General features: G+C 34.9%; 1 protein-coding gene across 7 annotated transcripts; it reads right to left on the minus strand.

Annotated features, from left to right (window-relative positions):
- Positions 1-526: 526 nt before the first annotated feature.
- Positions 527-13,551, minus strand: CEP44 (centrosomal protein 44). Of its 7 annotated transcripts, XM_066317586.1 has the most exons (12): positions 13,454-13,551; positions 12,044-12,136; positions 11,811-11,954; positions 11,141-11,288; positions 9,980-10,126; positions 9,036-9,143; positions 7,468-7,599; positions 6,898-7,107; positions 4,163-4,232; positions 2,120-2,247; positions 1,830-1,867; positions 527-1,037 (listed from the first exon to the last, which is right to left on the minus strand). In XM_066317586.1, exons 3-12 carry the CDS (start codon positions 11,897-11,899, stop codon positions 929-931), a joined length of 1,179 nt encoding a protein of 392 aa, XP_066173683.1. In that variant the 5' UTR covers positions 11,900-11,954; positions 12,044-12,136; positions 13,454-13,551; the 3' UTR covers positions 527-928. The 7 variants fall into 7 exon arrangements, with proteins under 7 accessions (XP_066173683.1, XP_066173685.1, XP_066173684.1 ...); XM_066317588.1 differs by lacking the exon at positions 12,044-12,136 and having other exon boundaries at positions 11,811-11,915; XM_066317587.1 differs by lacking the exon at positions 12,044-12,136 and having other exon boundaries at positions 11,811-11,918.
- Positions 13,552-13,574: the final 23 nt, after the last annotated feature.

The raw sequence follows: 13,574 nt of genomic DNA on the forward strand, positions 1-13,574 counted from the left end.
TTTGCCTTCATTTGGAATTTCTGCAGACTGGTTCGTAGCATTAAACTCAAAAAATCTTTTAAAGTGAGATATTAAAACACAAAGGAACCTTTGTGTTTGATGTGATTGGATATTGGATAATTGATATGATAGGATATCAATCTACAAAGACTAATAAACAAATAAATAAATCTAATCAATCCTCACACATCTTTGGTTTGATCACTTGTTTATGGAAGTCTTACATCTACTGCTGTCTAAAAAGAAATCTTAATACAGCTTCAAATAATGAAAATGTTGTGTTTCTTTGTATACTGACTGGTCTCCATCTGTGCTGCTGGTCTTAAAATGTGTTGGGTAAGAGCACTAAAACACTCAACACATCTCTTGCAGTCAAAGCCTGTGGACTGACTTGCACATTTTAGTGTTTAGGATCAAACTGACCCTCACTTTGTCAGTGTTAATGGAAGCCATAAAGTGTTGGTGCTCTCCAGCTCAGCATGAAAACTTATATTTAAAAATAAAAAACAGCAAAAAAGGCACATACTTGAAACTGTGTATGTAAGCTTTTTATTAAGAAGTATTCAACAGTACAGACGGTAAGATGGTATGTAAGAATGCCTCCTGGGTGTAATACTCAAGTTCCAGCTGGAATGTTTCCAACAGGATGTAAACCACAGTCCTCAAGCCCACACTTTAAAAAACATATTACTTAGCACACTGCTAACAAATGTCAACACAAGAATACACTGCTGTAATGACTTCAATTTACAAAAGTGCAAGGAGGAGAGAAGAAGCTATTTGAACAGTCTTTAAAACCAAAAATTGTGGTGAGGAGGGAAATCAATACACAGATGCATGAGTAAAATATTTATTCAAAGCAATAAAAGCTCTGGTGATCACTACAAATTCGATAAATTAAGAATTTAATGCTGTACAATCATACATATTATTTCTGGTATCCATAAGTCTGCAGAGACCAGGTCTGAAGACCTGTGCTTTCAGGTATTCCCAGAGGGGGGTTTGGTGTTTTGAACAAGTTGAAGGTTTCTTCAATTCTGAAAGTAAATATTGTTTACATACATTTAATGAAATAAGGTACAAAATAACTGACTTGCTTTTAACTTCCTAATTATCCAAAATAATAACAAGCAGCATGAGCCCGTAAGTCTTCTTTCACCCCTCCCTTTTCCTCTGCTATTGGTTTCTATTTTAAATGCCTACCATATATCAATAATCCTTAAGTACACAGAGAAAGAAGTAACCCACACAAAAAAAATCACTGAAAAGGCTAAAGCTTTTTATAGGCCATGCACTTAAGAGAATAGAAATCTCTTGCTGGAGAAACACTGTAGAGCAACACATTTATCTTCAAGTATAACAAAAATATAACAAAAAATTATTATAGATCTCAGAATTAATATCAAATACATCTTAATACAGTTATTATAATGCTTAGGCTGAAACTGGTTTTACTTTTCCTTAAATAATAAAAACCAGAAAAGATATCATAGGTATTTTTCAAGATGAAAAGTTGCAAGTACCAGAGAATTTCAATCAGGAAATAAATAATATTCCTATTTCTTATCAACCAAATTCTAAACACTCTTTAATCTCTAGTTAATACCATTAAGAGTGCTTTCTATTGCTTTTTAGAAACCAAAACAATGACTCATCCCACAAATACAAAACTGTAAATGGATTTACTATGCAGTAGAGCCATAAGGAAATGCCACACCTGATGTAGAGACTTCTGAGGTTTCAAACACATATGTACATTTGCTGTGTGCCTTAGTCCAGTAAACTCCCTCCTGGGAAATAAATTCCTGCTGCCCTTTCCTATTACTTACATTTTACTTATCTTTTCCATTCTTTGTCTTATTGTCTCCTACAATTTAAAAGCAACAAAGTTAGTGAACTCTTCAAAGCTGACATTTTTCAGATGGACTTTCAACTTAAATTCAGAGAAAATGTGACTTTAAGCACTGTTTACATATGAAAAGTATTTTTATGAGACAGACCTAGATGTAGTTTTGCATAGTTTCATTGTTTTTCTATCAGGATATACAACTAAAACCAATGCTTACTTGTTCTCTTGACCTCAAAGGAAATCAACTGAGCATTCACCAGTTTTACTTACCTTTGAAATGTCTGTCAGATCATGAGAATTAATGGTCATGTCTTTGGGAGACTGGTCTGTGGATAACAGTGGACTGCATCCAGACAACTGAAGATCACTCTCTGGCATCTCCTCATTCCTCTCTGTATCTATAGAGAAATGCTCAGTTTTATGTCACCTTTGCCTTTTTGCTCTCTTTTGTAAGGTCAGCTATCAAATAACTTGATTTACAGTAGATAATAACAGAAGAGAATGCATTGTTTAGAGAGGGAAAAGAAAAGGCCACTATGAGAGTCCAATATAGGTTTCTTACTCATTTTAAACAAGTGTAATATTACACTCTGTATACTACATATAATATATAAAAAACAAATTCCAAACATTACTAAGATTATTTTCTCCTGGTTAGACTGAAATCAAAGCTTAAGAACATCTGATTACAGTGTCAAACATTTAATAGTAATTTCATATAGTAAACATTATTTTTATTGTAAACTATCTGTTCAAACATATCATTAATTTGTGCTAAATAACCCGTCTTATAAGTAGCATAATTTTTTTTTTTTAAATTTTTTTTTCATTTGGAAGGCTGTGATATTCTTTGCAATTTTAGATTTCTATTGTCAAGGAAGAGAACTTTGTATCTTGAAAAAAAACATGTTCCCATACCGATTTTTTAGCAATGTCATCCTCTATACACCCTACATTTGGAACATATATGGCTACATTATTTTGTACCTAAAATTCATATTAAATTGTTTTTAAATACCTAAAATTAAAAATTGTTTATTTGGTACAGCTGTGATTTCTGAAGAGTGTAACAACCAAAAAGAGCCTGAAAGGATTTCAAGTACTATATACTCAGAAAACAAAGTTAAGACTGTCCCCATATCTTTTATGCTGAAAATTTCTGGAATGTTAGAAAAGTAGGAATAACAGACTTAGAAGAATTTGGGGAGTCTGAAAATATGAAAATCCTCTTTCAAAAACCATCTGCCTGTTTACTTACTATAAACTCCTCAACTGTCAGTAACACACCACTGAACTTACCAAAGGAAGTAAACATGTTGCAAGTTTTCTATGTCTTGTAAAATGAAAGTCCCATTTTGAAGACTCTAAGATAAAAACAAGCTTTGACATAACCAAGAACTGCCTTCCTAATTTCCATGGAAACTGGATTACTGAGACTTCCTTTTAATTACAATTCAAGAGCCCAACACTGGACAAAAAAGTCCAATTTGTGAGAATGGAAAATAGAATATCCTCCTTACCACTGGTGGTAGGAATAACAGCTGCCACAAGGGAAACAGGCCAAATCAAGGAAGAGAACAGAGGGAGCTAATGAAGCTAACAGAGCTAAGGGCTAACAGAGCTAAGGGCTAAAGCAAACCATTGAGGGAGACAGAAGAATTACTCATGGCCTGGGCAGTGCTTTTAACTTCTTTCCCACTCAAGTCTGCTTCATTTACTTCTTGTATGTTATCAAAATTAAACGGAAGTTGGAAATGGAAGAAAAAGATTTTGTCTTTCTCTTCAAAACAAGAAAGTTTATCAAAAATGCCAGCTGGACAGCTGCTAACTGCTTCAGAGATGAAATATAGAAAACATTTTGTAGTGAGTTGAAAACCAACAGAGATTATGAATCATGATTTGTCTGAGACCCATTAAAAAGAAGAAAATAGCAACTTAAAAGATATTAGTGACAGCAAAAATAACTCCATTTGTGCTTAAGAATAGCGCATTTTTAAAACATGATGCTAACTGCTTTAAAGTCCAGATGACACTATCATTTTTCACAGCTTCAGTAACAGAACCATAATTAAATTTGCATGTTTGATATTTTTAGTAGGTATTTGTAACTATTACTTACTATGCTATAGCAATTAAATCATCTAAAGGAAAAGTCAGAAACATAAAATGATGAGGTTAACTTCTAATCTGCAGTATAGTTTTAAATTCAGAGGTGACTAAATTGCAGTTATCTACTTAAACCACTTTAGTCAAGGTCAGCAAGAAGTGTTTAGCATATTTTTGTTAATCAAAAGGAAAATCATTAATACTCACCAAGAGAAACTGGAATGCTACTAGAAGTACTTTCTCGATTTATACTGCTGAACTCTTTAGGTAAATCTCTCTGAAATACAAGTTTACTGCATTTTAGCCATACACCCTGTTTAAATCATCTTCTGACTGAACAAAAATACATTTAAGTACTAGGTATGTATGTATTTGTTTGCTATACCATCCAGATATGTTGGACAAATTGCACAAATATCTTCACAAGACTGAAAAAATTTAACATTTCCATAAAGGCTCTTCACTAAACTCAAGTCTATTTAATGGGTCTTTTTTAATATAAGTATTTCTGTTCATAAAGAGGACAAAACCAGGCCAAAATACAGTGCATATAACGTAGTTATGAGTAGAATGGACAATCAGAATGTTCGTAGCCTGTACTAATCATTTCAGCTCAACATTGGTTGCCATTAGCTTAAAGTAAGTGTGCCTCCTTCTATGGCTGGTGAATATTCAAAAATACAGTCCTGAGTCCTAAAAAAATAGCCTGTAGACTAACTGAAATTCATTCCATCTAAAGTCTTAGAACTCAGAAGGCTATTTTAAGCTGGTTTCCCAGGCTCCTAAATGAAAGAGGGCTCTTCAAAGAAACATTCCCAGTTTAACTCAATCTAACTTTAAAAAATTATTCATAAGCAAGAAAATAGTAGTTTTAGAGTTCAGCTTTCTAATTTCAAAGTAAAAAAATGCAACACTCATCTAGACATTTTTTTTTACCAATGAGTTATCATTATGATTTCACATCTCAGCCTCTAAAATATGCCACTTTATATACTGGGGTAGCTACATCAGCTAATGGGAACACTACACCCAAATAAATGAATGAAGGAGAAATAGTAGGTATTGTGTGGGAAAACACTGGAAAAAAACTGTAATAATGTCTATCTCTTAAAAAAATACAAAAATAGAATCTGCACAGACTATGTCTGTTCAATTCCTTTCATTGAATGGATTTGGTAGCTTTCAGACTTTCCCAGAGCTAAATGCACAGCTGCTGCTACTTTGGCAACAGCAAAAAACAGATCTTAGACTGTTCCTGCTATGTTGGCTAGATGCCAAGAAAGTCTCTGAAAAGTGCAAGAGTAAGAGAGGAGTAATTCTGAATTGTTCCTGTATGTGTGAAGCACGACTTGGATGCAATTTTGTTAAACAAAAAAACAGCAATTCTGTGTCACAAAGGATTATTTCTTAGCAGTTTTCAAATGTCTACTGCAAAACAGTTACTTTTGAAGACTATGTATACATACATATATATTTATATGTATAATCCTACACAGAAACTATAACTGAATTTCTGCAGGTGAGTTCTTTCAGTAACACGCAGTACAGAAATATAATTATCTCACTGGAAATTCCTGAGTGATATTTATGAGAGTATTTCCCAAATGCTATTCCAACCATATGAACAACAGCAATAAACATGTTACTGAAGCAGTAATAAATCAAATTTACAAAAACAAAAGAACTAGTCTAGTCTGAAACCTAAGCTTCCCCACGTGCTACAGTAATTTCTTGAAAAGAACACATTTAAAACCAGAGGAAAACTGTCTATGGCTGTTCACCTGAAGGCCTCTTGAGACCGCTACCAGAAAAAAAAAAAAAACACCATTATCGTTGGTGGTATTATCTGGACATATGTCTATTGATCCATAAGAATCTGATGGTAAATCACTTCAGCTACTACTCACCTAAAACTTTTTTTTAAAGTGATTGAGAATATCCATCCTTACTAATTGAGCTTCAGCCTTTAGAAATAACCAGGTGATCAGCCTGAACACCTGTCCTTTTCAAGACTTTGCATAACCACCACACTTCCGAAGCACACAGTAAAACATGTCCTGAATACAAGTATTAGCAACATTTTCAAATTTGAGGAGTCAGCAACCTGTATAGAGCTCCTGGTTATGAATAAATTCAATGGTTTTACAACTGAAAAAAAAATGCACAGATCAACTATTTTCCACAAGGGTTTTCAACTTCTGGAAAGCATCTGACAGTATCTGAAGGAAACGCAAAATGCGTGAGAGAAAAAAATTTTGAATCACACAATAAATTTCAAAATTATGCTATGGTTCACTGCAATTCAAAATATTTACATGTGTGCATACATCAAATTACATAATGTGCACACAAGGACCTTTCAACAGCATGAAAATAACGAAGAGTCTTAATGCAACAAGAGGCTTTATTTGCTATCCAAATGTAGCCACACCACAACTGTAGTGCTCTTACACATTCAAAAATGCAATGAACATCCCCGACAAGACATAGGAAGTGGGGTAAGAGAGTGGGAATAGGAGAAAAAACCCCATTGATTAGGCTAGAAATTTCAAGGACCCATAAATTAAATACAGGATTAGAATAAGAATTAGTTTTTTGATTAACCCTGTATTTTCCACTGTGCATGCCATGCATTTTTGTCACTATCAGTTGCAGAGAATGAAGACTCCACATTTAAAAACTTCCTTCCATAACTTCAGTAGTAAATAAAATGACACTGAATCATTACTAATGAGAACAGATGGAGAGCTTTGGTTCATAGAATATCAAAGAATAGGATTAAACAATTAAGAAAAAAAAATATCATCAACTTCATAAACAGCACTTGCATTCAGATCGTGCCTTTAAAGCCAGTGAAAAAAACACACCAGGAGGCAGAAAAAGACCAACAAGATTCTGATTGGACAGTTTTTGTTATAGAATTAAGAGAAGCTAACACAAACCTTTTTGGATTGTAACAACAGTTCTGTTTCAAGAAGCAAAACTCGATTCAGTAAGTTATTCCAGTCCTTCTCATCTATGATCACCTTTCCTTGCAGTTTCTCTTCTAAAACTTGTAGCTTATCTTCCATCCAATCTAGCTTATGAAGCTTTTCCTGGAAATCTGCAAGCTGATTCTTTAAAAACTCGATTTGTGAATCTTCTTCTATGACCTGAAAATATCAGTAAGAACATGTCCTCTAATTTCAAAACAGAAATAATTCATTACTTGATCAAACAAATTAAGTGTAATCTTCAAGTTCACTAACCACATCTTGCTACATTCGAAAATTATTTTTCTTCCAGGACTACCAAAATATGCCTACTCAGGGAACTCAGCTTTTAAAAGAAGCTGTTGACAGAATTCTGCCTTGAAAGAGACAGTACAATTTAACTGACTTTTCCTTTTTCCAACTTTTTCAATACATTTATTAAATATCAGCAGCATGTCCCTGAAGTATAATTATAATTTATCCCTTTAGAAAAATCCTGAAAAAAAAAAAAAGACGGTATCTTAAAATAGAAGCTCTTACTTGTTCACATTTAACTTCCACAATATCATGATCTAGGCACAATTCTTCCTCATTCCCTCCCTGTGCTGGAAGGGGTAGTGGACGAAGGTCACCACTAACTTCATTTCCTGAGTGCCGTTCCACTAGAGGCTTCTTTTGAATATGTTAAAAAACAAACAAACAAACCCAACAAACTGCTGGTGTTATTCATTACAGGAATATTTCAATTAATTTGCCACATAAGACTTATTATTTCAATATTTATTTAAATCTAACTATCTTATCCCAACTGGTTACAAAATACAGAAAGCAATAGCAGGCAGTTCAATTTTTAAAAAAAATCATACAGACTAGAAGGAACTGTAAAATAAATATACACACACTTTACCATATATACTGTGTACCTTGTTTCCTTTCCATAAACAGTAATGAAGACATCAATGTCTTCCCTTAATGTAAAGGTTGGCAGATTTCTAAGTATGGACTGGAAAATATGTTATTGCATACATTCATATGTAGAGACAGTTCCAACATCAAAACTATAACAAAAACACTAAGAACAAAAAAGGTTTAACTAGGAAGAATAGAATTCTTTCTTTTTCTTGACAACTGTCAGCAAAATAGTCCTATACATTAGTTTCCTTTGAAGGCTTCCCTCAGAGAAAAGAGAAATTTTGCAATTCTTTCTAGGTGGATTAAATCCTATGATCCTATGACAAAACAAAATAGAATACTTAATGGTTAAGAATGCACAATTACTAGTTTTGTGCAGCATCCTAACATGTACAGATTCCTCGATGTTTTAGTTAAGCTGAAACTCTCCCCTACCTGGGAATTCTTAAAACACAGGGATCTATCCCCGTTCAGTGTTAAAATTAAACAACTAGAAGAGACAGAGAAGCCATTCCAAATAGTTTTTTTGAGAAGTTTTCCTCGATAAAATCAGTATTTTCCTTATAAGTAGAAACCACCAACTAGTAACAGGTAGTCATAGTCCAAAAAGTTTTCTACAATTTTATTTTCCACCCTTTTAGCAGAAAATATTGGAAAGCTGCCTCCTTCACATATTAAGAGTCACGTAATGTAGAATCATTTTTACTGATTGCATAAATATTTTACTTTTGTAAAACCCAAGCCAAGAGAAATGCTACACTATGAAAACTTGCTGAATAGATTCAGACAAAAGACCAAACAGAGTTTTGAAAGCTGTGTTGAAAACACATATTAGGCTAAGCACACTTCACTCTTCAAACAGGATCTGGCTTCTTTGTCCCATTGTATCTTTTTCCATTGCTCTCCTTCATACTTCATATAATTCAAATATAACAAACAACAGCAGTAGGTCATTACTACCAAGACTTTGAGACCCACTATTCAGTAAAAGAAAGAGCTAACACCCTCTGCATTTCAGAGCTATTATTTCAGCCAACCACACTTTGGGAAAAAACAAACAAACAAGCACCAGCCCACCTCAAAACCGGTTTGATTAGGTATTAAAACCTAAATGAAAGCAAAAATTTCAGCAAGAGCTTGACTCAGTATAAATGAGATTAGCCTTTAGACATAAAACATAAAAATTATTTTCATACCTGTTTGGAATTCAGAACACTGCCACTAGGATCAGCAAGACCTTTACCACAATTTGACCACACTTCAAATTTAAAAGGTCTGATTTTTTTCCTCGTTTGGGATTTAACCTCCAAAGTGAACAGAAGAAAATAACACAGGAAAATTTTCAGGATTCCACACCCCACTTTCTAACACCACCACTGACAGTCAGGAATATTTCCTGGCGCACAAACACACACATATTTAAATCTCTGTAGTAAAATAACGTCTTAAAAAAATTAAATATGACCCAAATTTATAGAAACACAGACCAGAAGTGAATGCCGTATTTTTACACTCATTAATGACTATGCTAGGTTGCATCAAAGCTGGTTATAAGTAGAAAAGACAACTTGCACCAGAGTTGAAAGTAAAAAAACCCCACAAAAATATGTAATGTCTTCAAAACTGACTAACTAAGTATACAGAAGTCCTGAAGACTTGTTAAAAACTCAAAGGAAACAAAATCCTGTAAAATATAAAGACTGGAAATTCCTTTCATTAAAGCAGAGGCTGATAAAAACACACACTGATAAAGAATAATGCCATTACAAGTATTATTGATGAAAGTAATCAGATTTCAGAAACAAATACAAGTGTCATGTTTAAATTGTTACATAAATTCAACATACAAGATGATTTTGCTTTGCCTTTAAACTTACCTGAAAAGTTTATTGATTCACATGTTCACTGTATCAAGAAGTGTAAAAGAAAATGTATCGCTTACTGTAAAGACCCCAATTACATTTATCTTCGTTCTATTTTTTTAAAAATTACAAAATATTGGCAGCTCCTTAATACTAACTTTCCATTATTTGGTTCATAAGCAAAGCTGCATTGTCAAATAAAAGCTGAAGACCAGTTTATCTGCAGCATCAAACACATCAAAAGAAACTTAAAATAAAGGTAACCATTTGATCAGTACCTTACTAGAGTTACTCAACTCCTTATGTTTCTTCACCACACAGTTGATAATGTCACAAACAATTTGCATTTTTCTTTCCGCAAAGCCAAACTGAAGAAACTGCTCTTTTGTTAAAATTGGTTTATACTGAAATTGATCTCGAAGAAACTGCAACAAAACAAGAGTTTATTTCACTTTCAAAATTACCTCACAATTTGCTGTAGAATTGGCATTCCCATTATTTTACTACAATCGTTTCTTTCATTCTGCACTTCAGCAGTTAAGACTTTTTTCATTTGATTATTTATATATATATATATATATATATATATATATGGTTGTTTCTTTTAACTAGGCATTAAATACACCTCCTCTTCCAGAAAAGGTGGCCTTAAGCTTACCTCCTCTTTCATTCACATCACTCTTGTAAACTTGAACTCACAGTCTTAAGATCCAAGAAATAAATTACTATAGAAATGAATACCTAAAAGACCTAAACTAAGAGCTTGTAAAGTGAATGCACAATAAAGAGTTGTATTAATCGCAGCAAATGCATCAGAAGGCTATATAAGGCTCCCACAGAACCCTGCAAAGCAATCGATCAGATGGAAAACTAGTCTGAACAAGCCAGTATTTCTTAATTCATCAATCCACCTTTCACTAAAAAGTGCTTTTGTATATTTTAAGGAGGGTTCAAAGTTATTTTCAATCAGTTAAGAATTTAATTCCGATTTATAAAAGGCTAAGTATTTGATTTTATGTATTAAAATGGCATAGTGTTTCAAAATAGCTGTATTTCTTAACCGTGCTTACATGACAATTTTTTGAGTTTCTTGTGATTTTTTTAATCTAGTTAAGATTTTTGCCAACGTGACTTCTATAAATCTTATTGTCCAATAAACATTTCTGTGTTTTTCAAAACTAACATCTAACAATATTACTGTTTCTGCACATGTCTCAAAACTGATATTTGGCTACCATCACCCATCCATATTTTCATTAAAATCTAAAAACTAGGGTGGATAAGTCACACAGTGACTTATCTTAAATCCTAACAGAACTAAAATTCATGTTCATTGCCAAAAAAAATTTCCCTTTCTAGTAAAGCTCATAGTAAATGTTTAATCTTTGTGAAGTTGCTCTCAAACCCATGCTTCTTTTGCAAAGAACAAGAAGAGATACCTTATAAACAGCTTCGATAAAATGCAAGTCACTCTTGGCTGTCAGTTCTACATCACACTTTACCAAAAGCTCTGCTATGCAAGTTGAAAAAGATGTAAAACAATAGCTGATGATAGGTAAAAATGCAGCTGGATCACCCTTTACTAACCTATGAAGAAACAAAAGTATTTTACACAGCAGAAGGTAACAAAAGCCTTTCATTACATGAATTCAAACATTTAACTTGAAAGGAATAAATACAGGCAGCACCCTATATCCAAATATCTTTCATTTTAAGGTTTTTCTGTCCAGGCAGCTCTCGTTCAGCTGTCTTTGCTGTTATCTGTAAAAAGCTCAAAAAAAGTCTTTTTCTGATCCTCATGTAATTTAAACACTGTCAACTCTAAAGCCCACCAGCATTTCCAGCTCAACATTCAGACCTTTTTACTTTTTGTTTCTGATCTTTACAGGATGAAATTTCCTGAAGTAAGTTTTGCAAGCACTTCTGAAGAAATCAGAAAGGTGAGATTAACCAAAACAAAGACAAGAACAGCAGAAGAGAAAGAAGACAGTAATCCAGCTCAGGATTGTTCTAAGGAACACTGCTTACTTATCACTGGGTGCAATGCTAATACTTATACATATCTTGCTGTCATCATGTATTAGCATAAATTTTCACACTGCCACTTACACTGTATAATCCACATCTCTTGGATAATTTAACAAGCGAAGTCCTTGTTCTATTTTTCTTAAACTTCCATTTAGGTCTCCTGTTGCCATTATTCCAAATGCTGTTCTTCTTCCAGATTACAAAATAAACATAAAAAAATTACACCTGTTCAAAAAAATTATGTACACAAAAAATTACAAAATGCAATAATCACATAAATTCAATTTTCTGCTAGAACCTGGGAGATTGATTACCTGCCACTATCTTCACTAAATTTATCTTCTTGCTACAAGACAAATATTTTCAGGCCTACCAATCCAAGCAGTGAAGAGGCACGCTCACACAGCCTATAAATGAAATGATGGTCTCAAAAGACAATTAAAGCTTACATCTACGGTGGGCTGGGTTTGTTTGTGAGTGTTTTTCTTCTTGTGCTTCTATGGTGTTTAATCAACAGTCCTCAAGATCCAGCTCTTCCCATGTGTTCTGTCCTTGTTAAAGGATATTCTTGCTACTTAATCATCAGGTTCCTTTAATATAATCATTAGGTTCTGGGTGATTAGTTGCACTAAACATAAGTACACAATAGTTATTGTGAAATGTTTGGAAGGATTTAACCAATTATTTGGAAATTGAAGCAGCTATTCTTCCTGCATTACACTACAACATGATCTGTATTATGGTTTTGTGAATTTAGCTAGCTATTAAGACAAATCTCAAAGAATCTGATATAAAACTGAAGCTCTAATCTGCAATGCAAATACTCACAGAAGACACTCACAGGATTTTGTCTCATCATATAGGCTGTTTCCTAAAAGCATCAACAATCTTTTCTTTTTACACCAGACTTCTGGATGTAAAAACTGGTAACTACTGTCATTACAAAATAGCTTAAGAGATCAAAAAAGTAACAGTCAAGTTGGTAGCAAATCTTGGGAAGGTGAACCCAGTAAAATGAGGTACATAGCTTTTGCCTGTAGAAATTCTTAACAAAAGTTACCAGACCCGAGGCTATCAAGAATAAAATCGAGTATAACAAAGTTTCAAGATACGATAATATAGAACTTCGAGCAAGTGGCTCAAAGAACAACTCTCAAAACTGCATATGATATTCAAAGGATCAATGTAAAAAAAAAAACTAAACAAAAATAACAAAACCTAAAAAAACTACCCCATGCAAGTGACCAAGCACGTTAAGACTGCAAACGTTGTCTTTGAAATGCTCAACAACTAGACTTTAGATTTCTTCTAACTGAATCTAGACCGCCCTGCTGCACAGGGCGGGGAGCTGGAGGAATTCGCAGCATTACGCGGAGATGCAGAAAGGTCACTGTCAATACGGGACTTGGCGCAGCTGCGACACCCTTCGCGCAGAGGCCGCCTGCACGCCAGCGAACGCCACAGGGGACTGCGCGGCCCAGGCTGGTTGCCCTGGGCACCAGCGGGAAGAAAGCGTGTCCCAGACAGGACACGGCGAGGTGGGCTGCGGTAAACTCGCAAGAACGGGTGCGGGGCCGGCTCCCCACCGCCTTTCCTCCCTCCCACAACAGCCGGAGACCGCGCCCCCCCAGAGCTCGCCGTCTCCGAGGGCAGGGAGAGCCCCGGTGGGGGCCGGCCGGCGCGGCGGGGACAGACCCCGCCCCGAGAGCGATGCAGCCGCTCACCCGCGCGGCGGGAGCACCGCCGTTCCCTCGGCAGCGCGGCCGGGCCCCGGACACGCCGAGCGCAAACCGAATCTGCCGCCGCCGAGCCCGACGGGCACTTCCGCTTCCGCCCGTCCCGCCC

The sequence above is a fragment of the Sylvia atricapilla genome, chromosome 4 (genome assembly GCF_009819655.1).
Source record: "Sylvia atricapilla isolate bSylAtr1 chromosome 4, bSylAtr1.pri, whole genome shotgun sequence".
NCBI lineage: Eukaryota > Metazoa > Chordata > Aves > Passeriformes > Sylviidae > Sylvia > Sylvia atricapilla.